The following is a 27,169-nucleotide window of genomic DNA, read 5'->3' on the forward strand; positions in this document are numbered from 1 at the left end:
TGTGCTACATTTGGTAGCCCTTCTGCCCTAGACCAAAGCCTGTGTGGAAGTCTGAACTTTCTCACTCATACACACTGTATTTTCCTTTTAATGTAGAACTATAAGCAATATTTTTTTCCCTTTTGGATAGAGTAAGGGAGGGTTATAACTGTTGGAATACAGAATGGTATTTTGTGCAACAACTGCTGTACATCAGTATTTGGTAGAGCGATATTCTTCAACCAGTAGATGGCAGTTTTTATAAGTTTGTAGCTGCTCTGTGGTAAACTATAATTTCCCTGAATAAAGTTCCTGTTTCCTGTCTGCAGTTAAGCAGCAATGCCTATGTGGACTGTGCACAGTCTGTCTGTTCTGTAGGGCTATATACAGAATTTCTAACAATAACCCCTGTCACCTTGACAAACGGGACCACAGTGACTCCAATACATTGGTGGTTGTACACTTTTTTGCCGCACAAATCTATGTGGGATCTGTCATTTTTGGAGTGCTGTTGATTTTGTCTACTTTAGATTTACACAGTGTCTTCGTAGGCCATGGGTGCTCAACCTGTGGCCCTCCAGCTGTTGCAGAACTACAAGTCTCATTATGTCTCAGCCTTTGGGATTCAAGCTTGTAACTGTCAGCCTTGCAATGCCTCATCGGACTTGTAATTCCACAACAGCTGGAGGGCCACAGGTTGACCACCTATGCCATAGGCTCAGGTTTTTGTTTTTTTGCTTATGTGCCTCATTGGGGGCAATTTGACTTCACATTTCCTAAAGCCAAAACTGAAAGTAAGAAGCAGTCTCTTCAAAGTGAGGGAAAACTTTGGTTGTCACCAAGGTCACCAGAGCTACTGTCCCCATTGTAGGATCTCCACTCAGTCTAAAGCTTTATATAACCTTTTAGTTATACTTTAACAACAACAGTAAAAATATTACTGCCCCCATGGTTGTGTATCATTGTCTTTTCCTTTGTAGATTTCATGAATGTTTCACACTTTAGAATGAACTTGCCAAGAAAGTTTAAGGTTGCCCTCAAAAACCCAAAAATTGCAAAAAAAAAAAAAAAAAAACCTCAGGGAGCATCTATGTAATATGGCATAGCAGCTGCTCATTCGGGTTCTGGAAAGGCGCTGCCTGCCAAGCCCTCTTGCCCGCTCTTGCAGCATGCGACACTCCAACAGGGAACATCTGTACATTAAAAAAAAAAACATATATTGGAACTAATTACATTGATCTGTTTATCTCATTATCCAGCTCCCCAGCAGGGTTCCGTACCCGCAACATGCTCTCATTGCTGATTGAAACGAGTAATTAGGCTTTACAAAAGTTAATTTGCTCCTGGCCTTCGCTCATTCTGTAGAGCACACAAAAGACTCTGTGTACGTCCAGGATGCAAACTTGCAATTTTGTGTTCCTTACAGCGTTCTGTGTGCCACGGAGACTCAGGGAGGGGAGGCTCGAACAAAAACCCTTTTTTATTGCAGGCCAAATAAGGGAAGCATTAGTATGTCCAAGTGTATATAACTGCTTAAAACCTGCTAGGTTCACATCCTGTTCTTTGGATCCAAGGCAAGATCCTACCTAAATTGTCTCATTGTTCACGTCCCGCAATGTTTTAATAGTCGGTTCTAATGTTACACTGATGCCTTTGTTTCCCAGTTATAATTATAACAAGTGTTTTGGGATCTCTTTGTGCATTGTTGCTGTGACCTTGAGTGACAATGACTGACCAACAAGATGTCTAAAGGTAATTATTTATTTTGGCATCTCTGCATGTTGCTTCCGAGAATGGAAAATGGAAAAAAAATAGTTCCATTCTAGCTAAACATGCACATGTACAAACACAGATCTTAGGAAAAGGATTTTTTTTTTAAAATTGAATGTAAAACCTAATATTTTTTGGTTTTGGATAAATTAATTAATTTTTTGCTGTTTGTGTCCCTACGGGCAGATTTCCTTTCATTTCCTGTCCCAGAGATGCTTCAGGAAGTGAAAGAAAAACCCTACAGAGTCAGAGGAATTCCCTGCTTGGACTGCTGTCGTCAGAGCAGGTGTGCCTATTTGAAGATATTTTTTTCATTGTCTGTTCTTTTGACTGCTCAAAATTTTAGAATTTCCCATAAGTCTGTTCTAGGGCCAGAAGTCAGCATGTAGACAAGTGCAGTCCATGTTCTCCATGGCAGGGGGCGCTTGCCACAGGCTCGGTTCTTGGAGAGGAAGCTAGGAGGAACTAGGTTCCTCTACAGTTTCCTGGGTCACTGGGGAAGCAGCCATGTGACTCAAGCAGCCTTCATGGGTCAACCAGAGCCTAGTTAGGGCCCTAGGTTGGCACGCGAATGAGTAGGGACAGATACTCCATCTGTTTGGATCAGGATTAGAGTTAAGGAAGGGTTCTTGATAAGGAGGGTATACATAGGGTGGCGTCTGTTTGCTGGTTGGGCAGTAGACGGCAAGGCCGCATTCTGCACCCTTTAAACAGACGCAGTCATTGTGGCAAGAATTTGCCCGTCACGCCATTGGAACTGTGAGTGTACCCGCCTGGGTAGCTCTCCCACTGGGTTTGTTGTGAACGGTTGCTGATTTGCTTCAATAAAAGTTCTAGTGCACCAGCCCCACGCTGCACCCCAATAGTGAGAGTAAATCTTCCTAGTGTGTACATCACAGCAGTAAAAAGTTCTTACCCATCCAAAACTAGAAAAAAGGAAACCTTTTGACTTTACAGGCACTTTAAAGTTGAACTGCAGGCACAAATTATTTGAATAACCGTAAATACATTTCTCAATAGCCACAAAGGGTATACAGCAAATCCAATGTGTGCACCAAATGCATTTGCAAACCCAAATCATCTGTTACATAGCCTGTGCTGAGAGCAGAACTGTGGGTGGGACCTAGCAGGCTCCACCCATTACAGGCTGCCTTCAGAAAACTACAGGAGGGGGCGGAGAGAAGACCAGTCATCCTGCACAATGAGGGAGAACAGCAGTAACCGGTCTTTTTTGTAGGGAACTTCTGCACAGAGATCTAGTACAGGAGTGCTGGATTACTGCACAGATCTGGAAGATATACAAAGGAGACCAAGATTTATATAAGAATACACATGCCTCTTGTGTTAAGACAATATTTGTTTTAATTAGCCCGGAGTTCAGCTTTAATTCTTTTCTTTGAGGATCTAGATAATACCCAATGATGATTGAGCTAAGAAAATTGCAGAATTGGGCTGGAAAAAAATCTGGGATCTGCACCCAGGTAATATGGCCATATTGCGGCGTTTCTGTCCCCTGATGGTACCCAGCCATTGGCTGGGGGCACTGACTGGGAGCCAGTTGGCAAACCTTTTTTAGTCATGACCCTTCGACAAAGGCCGGCTGAACGGCTTGCTTGTGTCGGGCCAGCTGCTGTACACATGGCTATTACATTGCTTTGCTCTGAAAATGCTATTTGTTTGGCTGACATGTCACAGTTCCTGAATTTTTCACCTGGAAAAATTCTCATTCAAGCCTTGAAGCAGCCCTATCTCTTCCTCTGTTGTCTTCTCCTATTGGCATACTCCCTGCACTATAGCACCACTACTTGTGTTGCCTCTCCCTCTCCCTTTGCTGTATAGTAGACTACAGGAAGCTGATTACAAAGCATTGTGTTGCACTCAACGGGCTTGCCACCCACTGATTGCAAAAATTTTGCCACGGGCACGAAGCATTGCAACCACTGCATGTAAAAACCCCTGTCCACTGCTATTGTAGCTTAAGTGGGGGGGTTGGTGGGCAGCAAAGACAACCGTGCATTTTTGTCACCCCAGTTCTTCATGTCTAAATGAAGCCTTAAATATTGATTACATTATTCTTTTATTATTACATGATTATTGATTACAGACCTGCATTAATTTGCCTTTTATCTATGCCTGGAGTTCAGCTTTATCCTAGCAGGTCTTGGGTTTAAATGACTTTATAGTATAACCAGGGTTTAAAATGCATGCATCAGTTTGTATGCCTCTGGTGTTAGATTGCAAGCTCCCTGGCACAGGGAGTGATGAAGTTGTGCAAAGCATGGCACAGTATGTTGGCGATATAGGATATAAATGTTTCCTTTTGGACTGGTTACAGAACGCTCCTTTCTGTCTCTATTATGCTGCAGAGCATTGAAAGCTGTGAGCGGAGATTGCAGCTAAGCTGGTTTTAATTATTGCTACTTGAGTTTTAATTAACTCCGCGCCAACTTGAAATACCGCTACAAGGTTCATGTTTATTCAGCCTTCCTGCACTGTCGTATTGTACCACTGCAAGCGGCTGACTGCTGACACCAAGGGCCTAATTTACCTAATTCACTATAGCACCTAGTTGGCAAATGGGTGGACAAATGGTCACAAGCGACTAAAATCCACAGAAATCAAATAAAACTAGTCAGAAACGGTATTCACTATAGCACGCGGTGAATATTTAATCACAAAGTCAAATTCACTATAGGTCACATAAATCAGTGACCGTCTAAATCCGTAGTCATGCTAGAAGCAGGGGAATTGCACATGGAAATAATGTTTAAAGCTTAATCCCATAGAATAAATGGTTCCTAAACATGTGGTATATTGTTTGGAGATGATCTGCTTTTAAATTTCTTGAAATATTGTTGTAAAAGCAGAAATATGCTTGAAAGTCTGAGAAGAGCCAAGCTCACCCTGTTTTTAGAATTCTGTACTGACACAACTGAGCATGCCCAGACTAGAAAACTAGTCACAAACCTACACTCAATTTGTTTTGGCCCGTGCTATAGTAAATTCCCAAACGTGTGAATGCCAAACAAGCGTGAATTTGTGAGGGCTAGTGTAATGTTTTCCTGTTTTTGGAACAGATAATATCCTCTCTACTCATCTTTTCTGACTGTTTTTCATTAGTTTTGCATTTGGCTAGGGTCAGTGTCACTACTGGTAGCATGAAGTGATACCTGGACCCTATAGAGGTTGCACAGGCAGTCCAACTCCTCCAGGATGGCACATCAATACATGCCATGGCCAGTAGGTTTGCTGTGTTACCCAGTACAGTCCCAAGAGCATGGAGGAGATTCCAGGAGACAGGCAGTTACTCTAGGAGAACTGGACAGAGCTGTAGAAGGTCCTTAACCCATCAGAAGGACCGGTATCTGCTCTTTTGTGCAAGGAGGAACAGGATGAGCACTGCCAGAGCCCTACAAAATGACCTCCAGCAGGGCACTGGTGTCAATGTCTCTGACCAAACAATCGGAAACAGACTTCATGAGGGTGGCCTAAGGGCCCAATGTCCTCTAGTGGGCGCTGTGCTCACTACTCTGCACCATGGAGCTTGATTGGCATTTGCCATTGAACACCAGAATTGGCAGGTCAGCCACTGGTGCCTGTGCTCCTGAGCACATGTGACAGACGTGAAAGGGTCTGGAGAAGTCATGGAGAACGTTATGCTGCCTTTAACATCCTTCAGCATGATCCGTTTGGGGGAGGGTCCGTGATGGTCTGGAGAGGCATATCCATGGAGGGACGCACAAACCTCTACAGGCTAGACAATGGCACCCTGACTGCCATTAGGTTTTGGGGATGAAATCCTTGGACCGTTTGTCAGACCCTATGCTGGTGCACTGGGTCCTGGAATCCTCCCTGGTGTGTGACAATGCCCGGCCTCATGACGGGAGTATGCAACCAGTTCCTGGAGGATGAAGGAATTGATACCATTGAATAGCCCCTATGCTCGCCTGACCTAAATCCAATAGAACACCTCTGGCACATTGTTTCGGTCCATCTGACAACGCTAGGTTGCACCTCAGTCTGTTCAGTAGCTCAGTGATGCCCTGGTCAAGATCTGGGAGGAAATACCCCAGGACACCATCCGCCGTCTCATTAAGAGCATGCCCCAACGTTGTCAGACATGCATACAAGCACGTGGCGGGCCATACAAACTACTGAGTACCATTTTGAATTTCTGCATTGAAATTTCAGTGAAATGGACTAGCCTGCTGCATAATTTTTTTACTTTGATTTTCGGGGTGTCTTTGAGTTCAGCCCTCTGTAGATTGATCCTTTTCATTTCCATCAAATGATGTGGCATCTTTTGATTCCTAACACATTGCCCAGTCCATATCAGTGTGTAGATAGATAGATAGATAGATAGATAGATAGATAGATAGATAGATAGATAGATAGATAGATAGATAGATAGATAGATAGATAGATAGATAGATAGATAGATAGATAGATTTTGTTAACATATTTGAGGTAAATAGAAATTCTATATGCATTCTCTGCAGTATATACTGCCATGTGCATTGTGTATGCCCAGGGACTTTGCCATTTGTAAAAAATATATTTTCTTACACTGAGCATGCTCAGCCACTTTGCCAATTGGAGCCATATCTCTGGTTACACTGAGCATGCTCAGAGACTTGGCTGTTTGACATCTAATAAGTAAAAGTAGATAATGCACTTGTTGCTCTCCATCTCGTATAAATCTAAACCAAAACTCCCACCGCTGTCTTCACAAACCACACACAATACCATTGCTGATGCAAATTAAAAATTAGTAACAATTTTCTGTGTTTGAGATTTCCAAATGATCATCATTTTCCTCACAAAAATGTAATATGTGTACCAACATCATTAATCCAAATCCGTGGCGGCCCATCCATTGGGGGTGCGGGGGCGGCACCCCCCCCCCCCATCCATGCATCCGGCCTCCTAATCTACATGCAGGGTGCCGGATGCATAGTTAACAATAGGGGATTTTTTTTTTTTTAAGCACGCGATTAGAACCAGAGGCAAAATGTCATTACCAAAATTCAGAGGGTAACACCGCTATTCTACACTCACACACCAATAAACGCCAAATAACACAGAATGAATCAAGAAACCCTACTCCTGCCTGATGTAATTCCACCACCTATAGGTAAATGCCTAAAGAAATGTAGTATTTAGGTGTAGGAGGGTTTCACCACCATTGCAAATCTTGCCATATGTGTTCCACAGGTAAGGACAAATAGCAGCCTTGAGAATTCCACACCAGCACCAATTGCAGCCTCTTGCCAAGCAAAAAGCTCCAAAATTAGAAATGGTCCTATAGGAGCATGCTGACAGTAATCAGCTATAACCAGCCTTGGAACCAGATGGCATATCACAGAATTAGGTTGGTCAATGGCAGATGGGTACATCTGCATTGATTAACTTTTTGCCCCCCAGGGCTCTTTAACACCACAGAGATGGCATGTGACAGCACAGTGGCTAACTGGTTAGCACTTCTGCCTTGCAGCACTGGGGTCATTGGTTTGAATCCCAAGCATGCCACTATCTGGTTAGATGTTCTTCTTCTGTGTAATGTTATAGCTTCTTTTTCACACGGTATTATATTTCTGATGGGTTTTACATAATGGAAAGAAAATAAATTACATTGTAAATAAAGCGAGTGTGGGTTTTACCCCAAATCTCTAAGAGGTTTTTTTTTTTTGTTGGACAGATATGGATTTAAAAAGGAAGGTGTGATCATGCACCCATATTTAAATTTAAGTTGGATGCTGATGACGAATGTGCTTGTCAACAATTTGTGTGAAGCAGCCCTCACAAAGTTTACATTTCCTGCTTTGTACCCTCCACATGCCAAACAAATCACAACTTAAATTGTTTTGTTTTTTGTATCACTAATCCTGGCCAGAGACTTGGACACCCAATCCAAACCAAGCTCTTAGGTCTCTATTATATGATAAATAATTTCTAACGTCTAAACAGAATTTTATTAGAATGTTGACGTCTAGTGTGGGTGTGTATATTATATATATATATATATATATATATATATATATATATATATATATATATATACCTTTTATCATGGTACTACTATATATTCTAGGTATAAAACTGATCAACTTAGTGGCTAGCGCTCTGATCTAACAACAGTTAGGACATGGGTTAAAATCCCACCTATGCTACCTTCCACCTTCCTAAAGTGTCAATGGTGAATGGATAGGTGTGAAGGCGAAAGCATATTTGCCATCAGTGTGATACAAATTATCTCTCGCTGATGGCACTAATACGTTCACCAAAGCACATATGCATTTGCTGTTGCAAATCTAGGGAGGTGGTAGCATGGGAGGGATTTGAACTCGTGACCTAAGTGCTGCTAGCTAAGAGTGCTAAAGATTAAGCCACTGTGCTGAGTACAAGAATACCTAGAATCATAAAATACGAATTTGACATAAAAAAGTATGACATTTATAGAATAGAGATAAAACTCTTACATCAATGATATTAATATAAATATCAGCAAAAGAAGCAAAACAAGTCACATTTGCTAATGTTTGATGATTTAACAATGATCTTTTTTTTGTATTTATGGGGAATATAGATTCTCTTGCTCTATATTCATTCGTTAATCATGGTACTACTGTATAGTCTAAGCATAATTGTGCTTCTCTCAATGGCTTGGTGGGTAGCACTCCTACCTTGAATGACTCAGACCATGGATTCAGATCCCAAGCATAGTGTCACCTGCTTAACCGCTTGCCGACCGCCAGTTGTACGGCGGCAGTCTGGCACTCCCAGCCAAGTGGCGTACATGTACATGGGAGGAGCTAGGGGTGAAGAAATCCAAATTGAGACCGCACTCAAGGTGATAAGATGAAATCAATAAGTTCTTTATTCCTTCTTTATTCCTCATAAATGAAGCAAACAGACGTGTCGGGTTGACGCGTTTCACGATGCTGTAGATTGCTTACTCATAACCACAAAGTGGCGTACATGTTCCTTGGGAGGAGCTAGGGGCGATCCCGCCCCCGCTCGTCAGCTGGGGAGTCAGTGCGTGTGACCGGCAGCTCGTGATCTCCCGCTACAGGGAGAGAAGGACAGACGGCTGATGTAAACACAGCCGTCTGTCATTCTCACTAAAGTAATCACAGAGGCTATGCTATCCTGCTATGTAGGATCGCATGTCTCTGTGATGACATCACAAGCCACGCCCCTCTACAGTTAGAATCACGCCCCTAGGGACACACTTAACCCCTAGATCACCAATAAAGTTAACCCCTTCCCTGCCAGTCTTGTTTTTACAGTAACAGTGCATATTTATAGCACTGATTACTGTAGTAATGTCACTGGTACTCCAAAAAGTGTCAAAAATGTCAGTCAGGGGTCAGATCTGTCCGCCGCAATGTCGCAGTCCCGCAAAAAAAAAAAAAAAACGCAAATCACCGCCATTACTAGTTAAAAAAAAAAAACAATGAAAATGACAAAACTTTCCCGTAGTTAGTAAACGCAATAACTTGTGCGCTAACCAATCAAAATACGCTTATTGCGATTTTTTTTTTAATACCAAAAATATGTAGCAGAAAACAAATTGGCCTAAAATGTTAAAACATTTCGATTTTTACTTTTTTTTTTTTTGCGAATTTCATATAAAAAAATTTGAAAAATATTGTTATTTTTTTCAAAATTGTTGCTCTTTTTTTGTTTATAACGCAAAAAAAAAAAAATTGCACAGGTGATCAAATACCACCAAAAGAAAGCTCTGTTTGTGGTAAAAAAAAAGGACATCAATTTCATTTGGGTAGAGTGTCGCATGACTGTGCAATTGTCCGTTAAATTTACGCAGTGCCGAATCGCAAAATAGGGCCTGGTCTTTGAGCAGCCAAATCTTTTGTCTGCCACAATTGCCACTGCCACATCAGCATGGCTGTTTCCATAATTTGCATGCTCAATTCCATTAAGCCCCGGTTCACACTAGGGCGACCTGTGAGGCGACCTGGTCGTCTCACAGGTCGCCGCAGGTCGCCTCCCATAGGAAAGCTGCGGACCCGTTCTAATAGGAGCGACACAAGTCGCTCCGACCTAGAAAAAGGGTCCAGAGCTTCTTTGGGGCGACCAGGAGGCGACCGCCATAGACTTCAATGTTATGAAGTCCGTGGCGGCCGCTCCGAGGTCGCAGCGCGCTGCTCGCACCGCGATCTCGGAGGTCGCCCCTGAAAGTAGCGTCGCTCCTATGTGAACCGGCGCTCAATGGTATGTTATTTAACAAAAATATTATTGTGTGGAAATAAAATAATCAAACACTAGGGTGTTAGCATGGTTGAGATTTGAACTCATGATCTAAGTGCTTTTTGTTTGAGTGCAGACCACTAAGCCAATGTGCTGAGTACAGTTCAACTTGCATAATAGTTTAGTAGTGATTTAACCATGAACATAGATAATTAGAATTCTATAGTCTACTTAAAAAAAACAAACAAAAAAACATGAAAAAAAAATAACATAACCGATTAGGTAACTGAAAATGATTAATACATGTAACCTCATGGAATAGCAGACATTTATTGTAATATTCATTCAGAACAGCATTTGTTATCAAAAGAAGAAAACAAACTATGCACAATAATTGTAATATAAATAAATAGCCACACACTAGGTGGAGCACACCCCTTATTTGCATACATGTACACACATGATCTTCGCTTAATACTGCGGTTCAGTTTCAGATCGCAAAGTATAGGAGATGTGTGCAAACCTGGTGGCCAACTACAAGAAACGTCTGACCACTGTGATTGCCAACAAGGGTTTTGCCACCAATTAATCATGTTTTGCGAAGGCTTCAAATACTTATTTCACTCATTAAAATGCAAATCAATTAATAACTTTTTTGAAATGCGTTTTTCTGGATATTTTTGTTGCTATTCTCTCTCTCACTGTTAAAATAAACCTACAAGTAAAATTATAGACTGATCATTTCTTTGTCAGTGGGCAAACGTACAAAATGAGCAGGTGTTCAAATTCTTTTTTTCCTCACTGTAAATGTATACATCAAAATGCATCTACGCTGGGTGCCTCTATACACCTTCATTAAATCAATGTGTTGTGCTTTCTGCTTGGAGAGCACAGCAGTGCCGCCATGATTGTCGCCAGCTATTATTAGACCGTTTTTCTTCTCTTAATTAAAAATTCTGAGCAATGCTATCATCACAGAGTACAGCAACTGTAATTACAAGTTACCCTGGCTTTGACATTTTGAAAATACAACAGTATTGTTTGTAGGATATCACAAGGCTTAGACAAATACACCATTAGTTAGACATGAACTCCAAGAAAACCGCTAAATACACAGTTGAAATACAAACCGTATATGAGAGATGTTTTACCTGCCAAAGGATTTGTATTTCTATCCATCCAGCCTTGAAGTCTACTTTGCTATCAAGGCAGCACAGCTAGGCTGCTGACCTGACTTTTCCCTACTACAGTTAGAGAAAGGCAGGTTGGTCACTTCCCTTCCCCCAGCCTGTGATTGGGGCTCATGTGGATGTTACTGAGCCAGATTGGCTCCAAGTACTGTCGCCTCCCTTTTCTCCCAGGCTGAGCTCTGCTGTACAAAGTATTGCAAATGGTGACATACCTGTTCTGGTACCAATACTATCCAGGAATCTAGTACTTCACAAACAATGGCAACTTGTGCATTCTGTGTATGGGGGAACATATGACATGCTTCCCTGCAAGAGTGTGAAGGGCTAGCAGCTATTCAGTAGGCCAGAGCATTGTCACATTAACAGAGGAGGGTCAGTGCTCCCCTGGTCACTTCTACTGCCATTTAAGCACCAACTGCAAATGGAGCTAGGATGGATAGCAGGTAGGGTAAGTATAAAACTCCATTCACATTTGGCGATTTGGAATTGCGGGCTGAATCTCCGCTATTCTGCCTATGATTCCAAATTACGGCAAAATGTGCAACACACATATGGGTGCCGATATTCTTAAAGGCACCCCCAAAAATGTTGCAATCTTGCCTCTGTTGTCATGCGACGGCATCGCAGCAAAAACAAAAAGGAACAAGAGCTTCTTTTGGGCAACAAGCATGCATAGGGCAGCCCATTCAAGTGAATAGGGTGCCCTATGTGGGACACATGGAAACCTGTGTAAATCATGCTTTAAAAATCACAAGCAGGAAAGCTAGTCCCCACTGGTGCAAGATTTTCACGAGGCCTTAAGAGTATCCAGGGATGCCTTTTGCAGAGCCAATGTCACGTTTCCCTGCATGTCCCTTTAAGTCTTTAAGACATTTTTTTTAAACTAATGCCATAGATTTAAAATGTTAATTCTCAAATTTTTATGAACTGTATGTGTCAGTTTAAAAGTAAATGATTTTGCTTTAATATTTGTTTGCAAATAAACATGTATTACAAGGTGTGCCGGCGACATAGGATTCCTAGGGCACTACGTTTTCTGTTGAAGAACACAGTAGAAGCTGTTTGCCTTCAAACTGTCTCTAACTGAAGCATTATAGGGAGCTTCCTTAAGAGACAATGACGGGAAAAGAAGTAATTCCTCTGATGGATTCAGTTGTGTGTGCAAATTTCAGCTTACACTATTGAGCTCTTTAAGCATTTTTTCTGCTTTTTAGATAATGGGAGCTAGGAATAACTTGCTGGCTGAAAAGGAGAATACAAAATGTTCATATGGCACATTTCATATTTTATGACTAAAAAGAAAACCTCAGTCCTTACCATAATATACGTAGAATGAAAATTAAACTAAAAAATCACTATAAACACCTTGCCAGAGTATTCCTCCCTTTCTTTCTTTTATCCTCTACGTCAGTCCCTTAGGGTTGCAATAAATCAATACGATTCATAAGCTGCCATGCAGTGAACTAGATAAGACATATATTAAGGAGTTACTATTCAAAGCATGTCTCCTGGTTACAATTGAAGATATACGACTGTCTTTTTCTCCTTTTACCCTTCAGAGATCGCTGTATTCTGAAGTTACACAAATTCCAAAAATAAGATTAAATAACAAAGCAAAGGGGGTTAGGAAGGTCTCAAATGTGATTGGAATACATCAGTTTACAAAATAGATTTTGAACTGTATACCTGATGCAGTGAATTGTATACCCAAACCTGATAGAATTATTAGCTTGCTCTCAACCCTCGCACAGCAGGACTGGGATAGGGAGGGATAACAAAATGAGCCAATCAGACACGAATGGATTGCAAAATTCTATCAATCAAACCCTGTATGCTTAATGATCTAAAGAGAGCAGAGTGATGACCTTATAAATCTGCCGATGCTCCTTCATTGTCTTCTTAGTAAGCAGTGGTCAGGTTGGTGACCAAGCTGCCTTACCTAAAGTAATACTAAACCCACAACCGTAAAATCAGTCTGTATATGCAGTAAAGCATGCTTGTGGTACTCACTGTTAAGCCTAAGGGGTTAATCCTCCGCATTGTGTAAAAAAAAAAAAAAAAAAAAAAGGCTGTTTGATCCTGTCTTCTCTGATCCTCCCCTTCTTCCACAGTCCCCAATCTATTTCCTGATAAGACAGAGCCTTTGGAGTCACTCTGCACATGCTCAGTTTTTTTTTTTTTTTTTGTCTTGGGAGGGTGCATGTGATCACCAAAGGGCCAATCGGCACTGTCCAAGCCCAGGGTCAGGGGTCCTGCAGCCACATAGGACAGTCCGAGTAGCATGAAAACTCCTTTATATTTACTAAAATAATTGCATTTCCATGTTCTGTGTACTGTGGGAGACCAAATATAGTGAATGCAGGCTCTTGGGTTTGGTAACACTTTTAACGGTCATAGAAAAGTGAGGTCATTGTGCTGGTCTAGCATTACATACTTTTTGGCAGGCATGTTAGCATTTATTCATTTCAGCTATGTATTCATCCATTTACCAGGAGTTCAGCTTCATGTATGGTTGCTTCAGAATACTTTTTTTTTTCACAGGAAATGCTTCAAGGATATCATAAACACACAACACCACTAGTGTTTTTCTTACAATCACAATGCAGGGTCTTCTAAAAGAAAAAAATTGGGCATATGTAGATTAACAAGATCATCTTTTAATCATTTGTATTTTTAATTCCCTTCAGACCATCTCCTTGTGCAGGAGGATTCCCCAGAAATGCTGCAAGGGTCTCAAAACAAACGTCGTCTTTCAGCCATATCTGACAGCAAGCTAGAACGAAGTTTTTCTGAGGAACGTGGAGAGAAGGTGCCCATCGAGGGCCCCAAACCTCGTGTTTATACCATCTCTGGAGAAAGGCCCATGTTGTCCGACCACGAGAGCGATAGCATGGAGCTGGTGGTGATGAAGCCAGACCAAGACGAGAGAGAGCACCATCACTCTCATCATTACAGTCACAATCACCAACCCCTGCAAAACTCAGGCAGTGCCCACAATATCACCAGGCCTTGCAAAAGCTGGTCAGGCAGCCGGCAGAATTCCAAGGAGTGCCCGAACTGTGCCAAGCTTACAGTGCCAGCCCAACACTCGTTTGATCTGGAGCAGCACCAAGCCAATGAATCTGGTTGGCGTAGGAAAAAGCTGGAACGCATGTACAGTATCGACAGAGTGTCTGGTGAGTGAGAGACAAAGACCTTCACTGTGTATTGTTACAAGTGGACCATTTACACAATATGGATTCTGTTGCACATTTATCAGAGTTATGCACAGTGACTTGCCCATCTTATAATTGGTACCTCTCCCTGGAGTTAGAACTGTTTGTGGGCCTTGCCTGTGGAAGTAAGCTAGTTTGCTCAATCCCACTGTTGTTAGTGAGCCAGGAACCCCTGCTCATGATGCAGAGAACGAATTCCTGAATGCATCTAGCTCAGGCTCCATGCTGCCTTTCATATGCAGGCACACAGATATAATAATAAAGTTATAAGAAATGTCTTAAAGCCCCAAACCAGTCCTTTATTTTTCATTTTTTTTTACCTTTAAATCACTCCTTAACCACTTTCATACAGAGCAGTTAGACCCCCTTCCTGCCCAGACCAATTTTCAGCTTTCAGCACTCTCACACTTTGAATGACAATTGCTCAGTCATGCTACACTGTAACCAAACAAAATTTTTATCATTTTTTCACACAAATAGAGCTTTCTTTTGGTGGTATTTGATCACAACTGGGTTTTTTTTTTTGTTTCCTGATATAAGCAAAAAAATAGCAAAAATGTTTTCTTCATACATTTGGGCCAAAATTTATACTGCTACATATCTCTGGTAAAATTAAACCAAATTAGTGTATATTATTTAGTCTGTGTGAAAGTTATTGAGTCTAGAAGCTATGGTACCAATTACTGAAAATTGATCACACCAGATGTACTGACAGCCTATCTCCGTTCTTGAGGCCCTGAAATGTCAGGACAGTACAAATACCCCCCAAATTACCCCTTTTTGTAAAGTAGACAGTCCAAGGTATTTAGTAAGAGGCATGGTAAGTTTTTTGAAGTTATAATTTTTTCCCACAATTCTTGGGAAAATTAAGAAAAACATTTTTTTTTCTTTTTTTCCCACAAAGTTGTCCATTTGTAAGCTATTTCTAACACACAGCACGTACACAGCAAAAATGACTCCCAAAAATACATTCTGCTACTCCTTCTGAGTATGGTGATACCACATGTGTGAGACTTTTACACAGCCTGGCCACAAAAAGAGACTCCACATCCAAGTAGCACCTTTAGGTGTTCTAGGAGCCCTATAGCACCAATACAATGGAAAAGTCCACAAAATTACCCCATTTTGGAAAGAAAACACTCCAACGTATATTCTATGAGGCATTATGGGTCGTTTGAACATGTCATTTTTTTTCCACAAGTTTTTGGAAAATGTGGGAAAAAATGAAAACTTTTTTTTTTTTTTTTTACACAAAGTTGTCAATTTATAGGATATTCCTAACGCATAGCATGTACACAGCAAAAATTACACCCCAAAATACATTCTGACACTCCTCCTGAGTATGGCAATACCACATGTGTGAGACTTTTTCACAGCCTAGCCATATAGAGGGGCCCAACATCCAAGGAGCACCATCATGCATCCTAGCCACTTCCCTAGGCCTATTTTTGACATTTGGTGTTTACAAGCTAAAATCAGTTGTTTTTGCTAGAAAACTACTTAGAACCCCCAAACATTATATATTTTTTTTTAGCCGAGACCCTAGAGAATAAAATGGAAATTATTGCAATATTTCTTATCACACTATATTTGCGCAGCGGTCTTCCAAACACAATTTTTTTGGAAAGAATTCAATTTTTTCAATTAAAAAATAAGAAACCAGTAAAGTTAGCCCAATTTTTTTCCATTATGTGAAAGATAATGTTACGCGGAGTAAATAGATACCCAACATGTCATGCTTCAAAATTGCACACGCTCACGGAATGGCGACAAACTTTGGTACTTAAAAATCCCCATAGGCGACTTTTTAAAAATTTCTACAGGTTGCCATCTTAGAGTTACAGAGGAGGTCTAGGGCTCAAATTATTGCTCTTGCTCTAATGATCACAGCGATGGCTCACATGTGTGGTTTGAACACCGTTTACATATGTGGGCGGGGTTTCCATATGCGTTCGCTTCTGCACGCGAGCTCACGGGGACAGGGCGCTTTAATTTTTTTTTTTTTTTTTTACTGTTTATTTTATTTATTATTTTTTATTTTTACACCGTTTTTTAAAAAAAAAAAATGTATCATTTTTATTTCTATTACAAGGAATGTAAACATTTCTTGTAATAGAAATAGGCACGACAGGACCTCTTTTTTGTGAGATCTGGGGTCAAAAAGTACTCAGATCATACAAGTACACTAAAAGATAGAAAAAAAAACAAAATAAATAATAACATAAAATGAAAAAAAAAAAAAAAGGACCTTTAAACCGGTTGCTAGGCAACGACGTTTGCCGTAGCTCCGGTCCTCCAAGACCATAGAGTCGAGTGAGGGCAAGCTTGCCCTTGCTCGACATCCTGTCTGTGAGGTTCCGGGACCGGATCGTTTTCTCCGCTGCCGGCGGGTCCTGTAAGCAGGGAAAAGGACCGGAACGCGGCGGGAGGGGCACCTCTTCCGCCATCCCGGAAGGATGATCCCACGGCGAATCCGCCGCTGGGACCACCCTTATCGGAAAGCCAACCATCCACAGTTTAAAAAAATACCAGGGTTATGGCAGCTATCTTCTGCCATAACACGGGTATTTAGGTTTAAACTGAGGACGTATATAAACCTTTTTGGACTTGGACATGGTGGCTGTATGAAGGGTGACAGGTACTCGGGTACTTTGCTGGGCAGGTGACAGGCAGGTGACCGGTACTCTGGTACTGATGAGCAGGTGGCAGGTACTCAGGTCCTCCGATAGGCAGGTGACTGGTACTCGGGTACTCTGATGGGCAGGTGACAGGCAGGTGATAGGTACTGATGAGTAGTACTGATCGGTGATACTGAACTGATGGGTACTGATGATCAGTACTGATAGGTACTGATGGGTTTTGATGAGTAGTGATGGGTACTGATGAGCAGGCGGCAAGTACTCGGGTACTTCAGGTGTCAGGTACTCTGATGAGCAGATGGAAGGTACTCAGGTACTCTGATGGGTAGGTGACAGGTACTCGGGTTCTCCGATGACGGGTACTCCGATGATGGATACTCCGGTGACATGTACTCAGAGTACCCGAGTACCTGTCATCGGAGTACCCGAGTACCTGTCATCGGAGTACACGTCATCGGAGCACCCGAGTACCTGTCATCAGAGTACCCGAGTACCCATCATCAGAATACCCGAATACCTGTCACCAGCCCATCAGAGTACCCGAGTACCTGTCATCAGAGTACCTGATGGGCTGGTGACAGGTACTCGGGTACTCTGATGGGCTGGTGACAGGTACTCGGGTACTTTGATGGGCTAGTGACAGGTACTTTGATGGGCTAGTGACTAGTGACAGGTGCTCTTTATTGGGGGGGGGGGGGCAATCAGTGTGTTTGGGGTGCACTGTAATTGGTAACTAGCTGTTACCGCAATCTCCTCCTCTCACAGGATCAGTGTGTGAGGAGGAGAACGCGGTGACAGCTAGTTACCGTGTTCTCGGTTGACATTTGTGACCGGCTGTGATTGGACACAGCCGGTCACATGGTAAAAAGCCAATTTCATTGGCTCTTTACCTAGATCGGGGATGGGCTCTGTCTGAGGGATGAGCATCGTCCCTGATCGGCGCGCGGTAGCGGCGAGACTGGGTGGACAATATATAATGGCCGCCCGGATCTAGAAAGCCACCTTGAGGAGGGAACGAGCAGCTCGCGCTGGAGCCGCTCATGTGATCGGCTGTGATTGACACAGCCGATCACGTGGTAAACAGCCAATTTCATTGGCTGTTTACCTTTATCGGGGTTGGCCTCAGTTCGAGGGACAAGCCTCACCCCCGATCGCCGCGCAATAGCGGCGCGACCGGGTGGACGTCATATGATGGCCGCCCGGATCTAGAAAGCCACCCTGCCGGCGTCATTTGTCTATACGCCGGTAGGGATGTGGTTAATGGATTTAAGTGGGGTCTACTCCAACTTTTCCAGTAAGAACATTATTTATACTTAATCTAGAGGATACATACAGTGTGTGTGTGTGTATATACAGTATATCACATTTTTGTAAATCTTTTATTATATCTTTTCATGTGACAACACTGAAGAAATGACACTTTGCCTCAATGTAAAGTAGTGAGTGTACAGCTTGTATAACAGTGTACATTTGTTGTTCCCACCATTATTTTCCAGCACTGCCTTAACCCTCTTGGGCATGGAGTTTACCAGAGCTTCACAGGCTGCCCCTGGAGTCCTCTTCCACTCCTCCATGACAACATCATGGAGCTGGTTGGATGTTAGAGACCTTGCGCTCCTCCACCTTCTGTTTGAGGATGCCCCACAGATGCTGAATAGGGTTTAGGTCTGGAGACATGCTTGTTCAGTCCATCACCTTTACCCTCAGCTTCTTTAGCAAGGCAGTGGTCATCTTGGAGGTGTGTTTGGGTTCGTTATCCTGTTGGAATACTGCCCTGTGCCCTAGTCTCCGAAGGGAGGGGATCATGCTCTGCTTCAGTATGTCACAGTACATGTTGGCATTCATGGTCCCTCAATGAACTGTCGCTCCCCAGTTCCAGCAGCACTCATGCAGCCCCAGACCATGACACTCCCACCACCATGCTTGACTGTAGGCAAGACGCACTTGTGTTTGTACTCCTTACCTGGTTGCCACCACACATGCTTGGCACCATCTGAAGCAAATAAGTTTATCTTGGTTTCATCAGACCACAGGACAAGTAATCCATGACCTTAGTCTGCTTGTCTTCAGAAAACTGTTTGTAGGCTTTCTTGTGCATCATCTTTAGAAGAGGCTTCCTTCTGGGATTACAGCCATGCTGACCAGATTGATGCAGTGTGTGGTGTATGGTCTGAGCACTGACAGGCTGCCCCCCCCCCCCCCACTCCTTAAACTTCTGCAGCAATGCTGGAAGCACTCATGCGTCTATTTGCCAAAGACAACATCTGCACATGACGCTGAGCACGTGCACTCAACTTCTTTGGTCAACCATGCACAATGTGGTGCAGCTCTACATAGAAACCAATCAGCTTCCAGGTTTTTGTCAAAGCTTAATTTAACAAGCTGAAGTTTGAAGCCGATTGAATACCATGACAGCTGCACCAGATTTTGCACTCTTCGGTTTGTAAATCCACTCTACTGTGTTTAGTGAAAAAGATACAAGATGTTTTTGAGGTTGAGTGTAAGCGACCTTCCCTGTACGCGCTGTATGAGAGCCGAAATTGTAAATCTTGTCTCCAGACATTTGACTGTACGTTTTAGGGCTGAACGAAACCAAAATTTATGAAGATGACACTTGAAATTAGGAGGTATTGGCAGGTTTGTTCACTGTCTTCCTTTCTTTTCACAGATGATGTTCCTATACGGACTTGGTTTCCTAAGGAAAATCTCTTCACCTTTCAGACTGCCACCACAACTATGCAAGCGTAAGTACAGCTGTCCAATGTCCCCTCAGATACTCCACAATGCACACAAACCCAACTTCTCTTTAGTCAGTATACCCTACATGTTTGTGAAACAAGTTCTTTAAACATTACTGTGTTCTGTTACATAATTACAGGTATACTGCTTAAGTAAAGAGGAACTCCAGGTAGAATTAAATGTATAAAATTACCCTTATAATGGCCACAACAGGTATCCTTGTTTGTTAAAATAAAGCAGAGGTAGGGTGCTACTACCCAGTAAGATTAGAACATTTTTTCAGGGCTACCTGGATGCGGAAAGGCAGTTGCACAGCTGCAATGACAATCTTGAGGAGAGATAGTCCGCAACTCCTTGCTTGCTCTTTAAAATCTTCAAAATTTGATTCCCCATAAAAGACATGGTAACAGACAGATGTAAACGCGTTTCAGCCTTGTGGGCCTTGTCCACTACAAATGCCATGTACAAAATTGCCACAATATATAGTGTATAAACCCCTCCTGGCTGCACATCAATAATTTGCCAATTCGAAAATAATCAAAATTACTTGGACTATCTACTAATTGTCAAATTAATGACAAGTGCTGCCAGGAGGGGTTTATAAACTATATGTTATGGCATTTTTGTACATGGCATTTGTAGTGATCAAGGCCCACAAGGCTGAAATGCGTTTACATCTGCTGTCTGTTACTGTGTCTTTCATTGATTTTGAACATTTTTAAAGAGCAAGCAAGGAGTTACGGACTAAAAGAGCAAACAAGGAGTTGAGGACTATCTTTCCTCATGCTCGTCCTTCTTTTTTGTTTGGAGACTTATAACTCACAACATCAGAATATCAGCCACTGGCTTTTTATTATCTTGGTTGCTCCAACAATGATATCTCTCTGCCAGCATATTTGACTCAATTGCTGTCTGAAATCTCAGTTGTTTATATTTTGGAGTTAACGTCCTTTCTATCATCTGCATCCCAATACCATTTCAGATCAGGCTGCTGGTGAGAGTGGCTGCCATAATAGCAACAGCAGGCAGAGCTGTAGTATGTGGTGAATAGTCCTGTGCATAAAAGGCAGCTCTAACAGTATAATGCTTTAGGCACTCTGCATAAGAGGGGTTTAGGCATCCATTTAGGTTAGGTTGGCCATACTTGGGATGCTCTGAATGATACTTGGGCAGAATGAACTGAACATTAAGTCTGAGGAGGACAGCGCTGGACAGGAGGTGAGAATTGAAGCAAAAGCTAAATTTTTAAGCACCTTGGGCACTTACGTTTTTTTTGTTTTGTTTTTATTGGAATTCTGCTTTAAGTAATCCAGCGGAGTAAACACCTTTAAAAGTAGTTTGGCTGTTGGAGCAATTTTTTAAACATGTTTGATTCAGTTGGGTATTTAGTTTCCCTTTCAGAGCATGAATATTTACAGTCTAAACCTAAATACGGCTTCTTTAATAAAATAATTCCTTTAAGCAGATTCATCCACCTACTTACACATCATTTGGTACTGCCCCCCTTTACAGGTCTATTGCTCGAGTGTCTTGAATTTCACCACTAGTTTATCTTCTATCCCTATACCACAAAAAGTTGATATATGTGTCCTGGGATTGGAGGATGCCTTGGCCAACCCCCTAGAGCAGTCCGTACTCTACTGGGTTCACTCCTTTTTTATGCCTGGAAATTAATCTTACTCAAATGGAAGGCTGCCTCTGTTCCCACCCTCAACACGTGGAAGTCATTGGTCAACTCAGTAATTCCTCTATAAAAGGAAACCTATTTGAACAGAGGATGTCCTCAAAAGTTCAATAAAATATATGGAATATTTGGCTAGAGACCGATTGTACTGCAGAACAGGATGACCCTGTGAGTGGCTCATCTTAGAGTGTACTGTTTCTTTAAGATCTATGCACTGGTCTTGGCATGTCCTGCTAATAGCCTAGGAGGCTAGGGCCCATGAGAGTGGTTAAAAGGTGACCGGCCACTAACAGTACGGTAGAGTTATATGTTACCCATATTTGCCGTGCATGAGGTATACAGAGCACTTATAATACTGTAATGGTGCAGCAAGCTTAAGGGTTTATGTTTTTCTTTTCTTTTTTTTTTTTGCCTCGATTCATTGTTCTTCAAGCTGTGGTATGCTCAGAGGCTCTGTCGTGTACCTTTTTCAAACAAAACTAATAAAAAGAAATTGAAAAAAAAAAAAAAAAGAAGATAAAAGAATTCCAATGCAGAAACAACAAGAATTTTAAGTACAGGTTTTGCCGATGGCTTTGGATTGTAGGGATGAAGAGTTACTATTTGCGGGATGATCCGCTGTACTGAGACGTCAAAGGAACTTTTTGACATCGTCGGGAAGATGCCCTTGGCCATCGTCAGCCGGCACCATTGTTTAAACACACCTGTGTTTGAACCAGTGAGCTGACATGGCAGTTTTATATAAGTAGACATATATGGATCTTGACAGAATGAGACCAGCCCTAATACAGGAAACAAAACTCTAGTCAGCATCTTTCTGCACAGACAAGGGAGCCTCTTAATATGACACCTTGACAGGGATGGATGAAGACACAAAATATTTGCTGCGGGAAGAGTCCTATGGGACAAAAAAGTTATTTGAGTTCTTTCTACATTTTTTTCAGCAATTGTACATAGCCTCATCAATTTATGAAGAAGTGCTTGGCCACCTCATGACATGAATCAAAAGAAGAGAAGCTTTTTTTTTAAAAGAGTAAAACAAATATAAACTTTATAAAAACTCTTCTGGTCTCATACTAGAGGTTCCTCTTACCCTTATTGAGGTTCAGTCTGCTGTTTCCATATCTTCCCAGGCTACGGGCCCTGGCATTGATGGCTAACCAATTAAGTTCTATGCCACCTACACCAGGGTGCTTACCGCTCACCTGCTGGCTTCATATGAAGAAATATGTGACTTCTATTCACACGTCATCTATTTCTGAAGCATTTATCATTCTTATTCCCAGACAAAAAAAAAAAAATATATATATATATATATACACAGGTCCCTCTCAAAAAATTAGCATATTGGGATAAAGTTCATTATTTTCTGTAATGTACTGATAAACATTAGACTTTCATATATTTTAGATTCATTACACACAACTGAAGTAGTGCAAGCCTTTTATTGTTTTAATATTGATGATTTTGGCATACAGCTCATGAAAAACCAAAATTCCTATCTCAAAAAATTAGCATATTTCATCCGACCAATAAAAAAAAAAGTGTTTTTAATACAAAAAAAGTCAACCTTCAAATAATTATGTTCAGTTATGCACTCAATACTTGGTCGGGAATCCTTTTGCAGAAATGACTGCTTCAATTCGGCGTGGCATGGAGGCAATCAGGAAGTGGCACTGCTGAGGTGTTATGGAGGCCCAGGATGCTTCGATAGCGGCCTTGAGCTCATCCAGAGTGTTGGGTCTTGCGTCTCTCAACTTTCTCTTCACAACATCCCACAGATTCTCTATGGGGTTCAGGTCAGGAGAGTTGGCAGGCCAATTGAGCACAGTAATACCATGGTCAGTAAACCATTTACCAGTGGTTTTGGCACTGTGAGCAGGTGCCAGGTCGTGCTGAAAAATGAAATCTTCATCTCCATAAAGCGTTTCAGCTGATGGAAGCATGAAGTGCTCCAAAATCTCCTGATAGCTAGCTGCATTGACCCTGCCCTTGATAAAACAGAGTGGACCAACACCAGCAGCTGACATGGCACCCCAGACCATCACTGACTGTGGGAACTTGACACTGGACTTCCGGCATTTTGGCATTTTCCTCTCCCCAGTCTTCCTCCAGACTCTGGCACCTTGATTTCCGAATGACATGCAAAATTTGCTTTCATCCAAAAAAAGTACTTTGGACCACTGAGTCCAGTCCACTCGGTCACAGTCCAGTGCTGCTTCTCTGTAGCCCAGGTCAGGCGCTTCTGCCGCTGTTTCTGGTTCAAAAGTGGCTTGACCTGGGGAATGCGGCACCTGTAGCCCATTTCCTGCACACGCCTGTACATGGTGGCTCTAGATGTTTCTACTCCAGACTCAGTCCACTGCTTCCGCAGATCACCCAAGGTCTGCAATTGGTCCTTCTCCACAATCTTCCTCAGGGTCCGGTCACCTCTTCTCGTTGTTCAGCGTTTTCTGCCACACTTTTTCCTTCCCACAGACTTCCCACTGAGGTGCCTTGATACAGCACTCTGGGAACAGCCTATTCGTTCAGAAATTTCTTTCTGTGTCTTACCCTCTTGCTTGAGGGTGTCAATGATGGCCTTCTGGACAGCAGTCAGGTCGGCAGTCTTACCCATGATTGCGGTTTTGAGTAATGAACCAGGCTGGAAGTTTTTAAAAGCCTCAGGAATCTTTTGCAGGTGTTTAGAGTTAATTAGTTGATTCAGATGATTAGGTTAATAGCTCGTTTAGAGAACCTTTTCATGATATGCTAATTTTTTGAGATAGGAATTTTGGTTTTTCATGAGCTGTATGCCAAAATCATCAATATTAAAACAATAAAAGGCTTGCACTACTTCAGTTGTGTGTAATGAATCTAAAATATATGAAAGTCTGTTCATCAGTACATTACAGAAAATAATGAACTTTATCACAATATGCTATTTTTTTGAGAGGGACCTGTATATATATATGTGTGTTTGTGTGTGTGTATATATATATATATATATATATATATATATATATATATATATATATATATATATATATATATATATTATTTTTTTTTTTCTTCTTGTGCCAGCAATCCTATAGATCCAAGTTCTGTGCTACAAACAACATTTTTAGGCTTAATCAAGTTATCCAACCTTTGTACAGCCAGATCAAATTGGCTTTATGCCTGGTAAAAAAAAAACCTCACCTAAGATAAGACAATTGTTCATGAATTGTGGGCACTAGAATTGTGGTGAGTCTAGATGCAGCAAAAGGTGATAGATTCTGTAGAATGGTTATACTTGTGACAAATGCTATACAGCTTTGGGTTAGACCCTAGATTAAATGGCTACAATGGCTATACTTCTCCCGTGGCCAGAGATTGTGACAATAAGTGGACATCTGAGGTTTTTCCACTCACCAGGGGCACTAAACGGGGATATCCCCTTTCTCCCTCTGTACACCATTGCAGTAAAAAAAAAAAAAACAGTTGTGTGGCCACTCACACAACTGGAGTCTGTGAACCAAAAGGAAGACAGATGAAGATGGAAGCCCTGTCAGCGGTGACAGCTAGCGGCTGGAAGCGCTTCGTTCTAAGGTAAGTTTCACATAATGTGCTAGTATAGCACATATACTAAGTTTTACTATAGTAAGTTCCACATAATGTGCAAACTAGCACATTATAACTTTGCCTTGCAGGTTTAAAAAAAAAAAAAACACTTCACCAGCGATTTTACTATTCACTTTGAAAAACACCCCCTAGCATTTCTGGCTGTGGCCATCCATCTTCATTAAGGGCAGGTTATTCATATAGCATTTACCTGGAATCCATCTGCCCTTAGCACATGCACGCATGCAAGAGGGTGTGCTGTAGCTGAGAAAACCCCTCCTGAAGACTCCTGGGATGTATGAGATGTATGACATTTGCTTAGGCATGGAAACAGGAAGTAACTGAATAAATGTAAAGCTTAGGAAATAAAATTAGTCAATGTTGCTTGAGAGAGTGAAGTTCTGCTTTTGGCTGGCCATACATGAACGTCTAGAATTCAATAAGTAGGTGGTCCTGTTGGCACCCTCCTGCCTGACATCCTTTGACTTAAAAATTGAAGTAGCCAGCGGAAAATGGATTGATTGAACAGCGCCCACATCCAATCAGGTTTAGATTTCTTTTGTTCAGCCTGCAGGCAATGGGTGTGGCCAGCTTTAGATCTCCTGTTCAAGGGACCAGAGGAAGCTCGTATAAAGACATGTTCAGTTATTTATACTAGCTGTATTTAAAAAGTAAATGTAACAATGATCTATATAAGATAAGAAATTTTCTGCCTGGAGTTCATCTTTAAGCATGTTGCTCTCTTTGGATTCTGCCTATGCATAGATGCTTTTCACAATCTGTCAAACATGACAGTTGGGTAACTAAATGTCACCTTTTCTCTCCTCCTCTTTCTCTTGATGTGAACAGTATCTCGTAAGTATTTGCTTGAACAAGACTGCATTGTAGACTACATTGTGAAACGTATTGCTTGCCTCCATCTCCCACAGCCCCTATGCATGCACATTTGGTTTATCACAGAACTGCACGCTGTGTTTATGTTGATCTGTCTCCCGTGTTGATTTATGTAGCTGTCATATCTTATGAAACAATGGAAATAGTGCAAATTGTTTATAAGCATGAGAAGGGGAGGGTGGGGAAGCCGTGTTCTCTAGAACTGATTTGTTTAATACTAGTTGGGTAACTATCTTCAAAATAAGCATTAATGAAAATGTATTCAGCTCTATGTATTGCTTGGCTTGGAAAAACATTAAACTGGGAATACATAGAAATATAAGTGGTTGCTTAAGGCTGTCAGTACAGCCATTCTACAAATCCAACTTTGCAGCCTCCTATATAAATAATTCTACTTGTAATATAAAGAAAATAATGTAGAACAGTAAGCAAGTTTTTTCTACGTGTCAATTATTAGCTCTCCCATGGCTACCTCTCAGTCTGTATGCTTCCTGTCCCACCATAACAACCCTAATTAGTAAGAATATAGTTGCATACTGCTTCCAGAATAGTGAAAGGTGACCTTGCATAGAGATATTCTAACATGATAACTTGCATCACCCGCTAAGATTTATAAATGATTTGACATGCAAAATTATTGCTTCTATTTTTATGTTTGGTGTAAAGAGCTTGGCTTCTTCCACTCAATGGGGTGGCTTCATTTTGGTGTTCAGAGAATGCCCAACTGTCATGACAGCCTAGAACCAGTGGACATCCTTGTCTGCTGGTTCGATGATGCTGGCCAAAGACATCAGAGAATGCTAATAAATGTATGCAAGATCCAGTCATCTGACAATCTATTAGCAGGACTTTTCTGTTCATCAGGTGTCCGTTTTGGTAAAAGGATGTGGGATTGTATGAAGAATCTCCGCTCCTTCTTATTTTGGAAATAACGGAGATTGAGCATTCCAACCTTTCCAATGCCTTTATTCCCCTAGAACACTGATTTGGACCTGAGAAGAGGGGCTGTAAAATCATGTAAATTATGGTATTTTCCAATATGTATGGACACCCCTAGTAATCTCTCTTCTGTTAAGAGAAGATGCCACAATACTGATTTCAGTCTAAAGTCTGCTGGAACTATAGGGTTGGGAAAAGCAAGTGTCAGCTGTCTTTGATGGATAAATGCAGCATGTTTTGTCATCAGTTTGAGATGCTTCTAAGATAATTCAGAATTCATTGCAGATTAAGCTGATCTGAATTTGATCTGCTTTTGTATTCCCATAG

The 27,169-nt window shown here is 41.7% G+C and overlaps 1 protein-coding gene across 1 annotated transcript in view; it reads left to right on the forward strand.

Moving 5' to 3' along the window:
• The window catches only part of NSMF (NMDA receptor synaptonuclear signaling and neuronal migration factor), a 90,129-nt gene that overhangs the window by 32,490 nt on the left and 30,470 nt on the right, over positions 1–27,169 (forward strand). Inside the window, exons 3-4 of the mRNA XM_082264415.1 lie at positions 13,838–14,326; positions 19,673–19,748. Coding sequence (XP_082120541.1) covers positions 13,838–14,326; positions 19,673–19,748 — 565 coding nt within the window. The remainder of the gene's footprint in view (positions 1–13,837; positions 14,327–19,672; positions 19,749–27,169) is intronic.

Source organism: Pelophylax lessonae (assembly GCF_965119305.1).
Source record: "Pelophylax lessonae genome assembly, chromosome: 7".
NCBI classification, from domain to species: domain Eukaryota; kingdom Metazoa; phylum Chordata; class Amphibia; order Anura; family Ranidae; genus Pelophylax; species Pelophylax lessonae.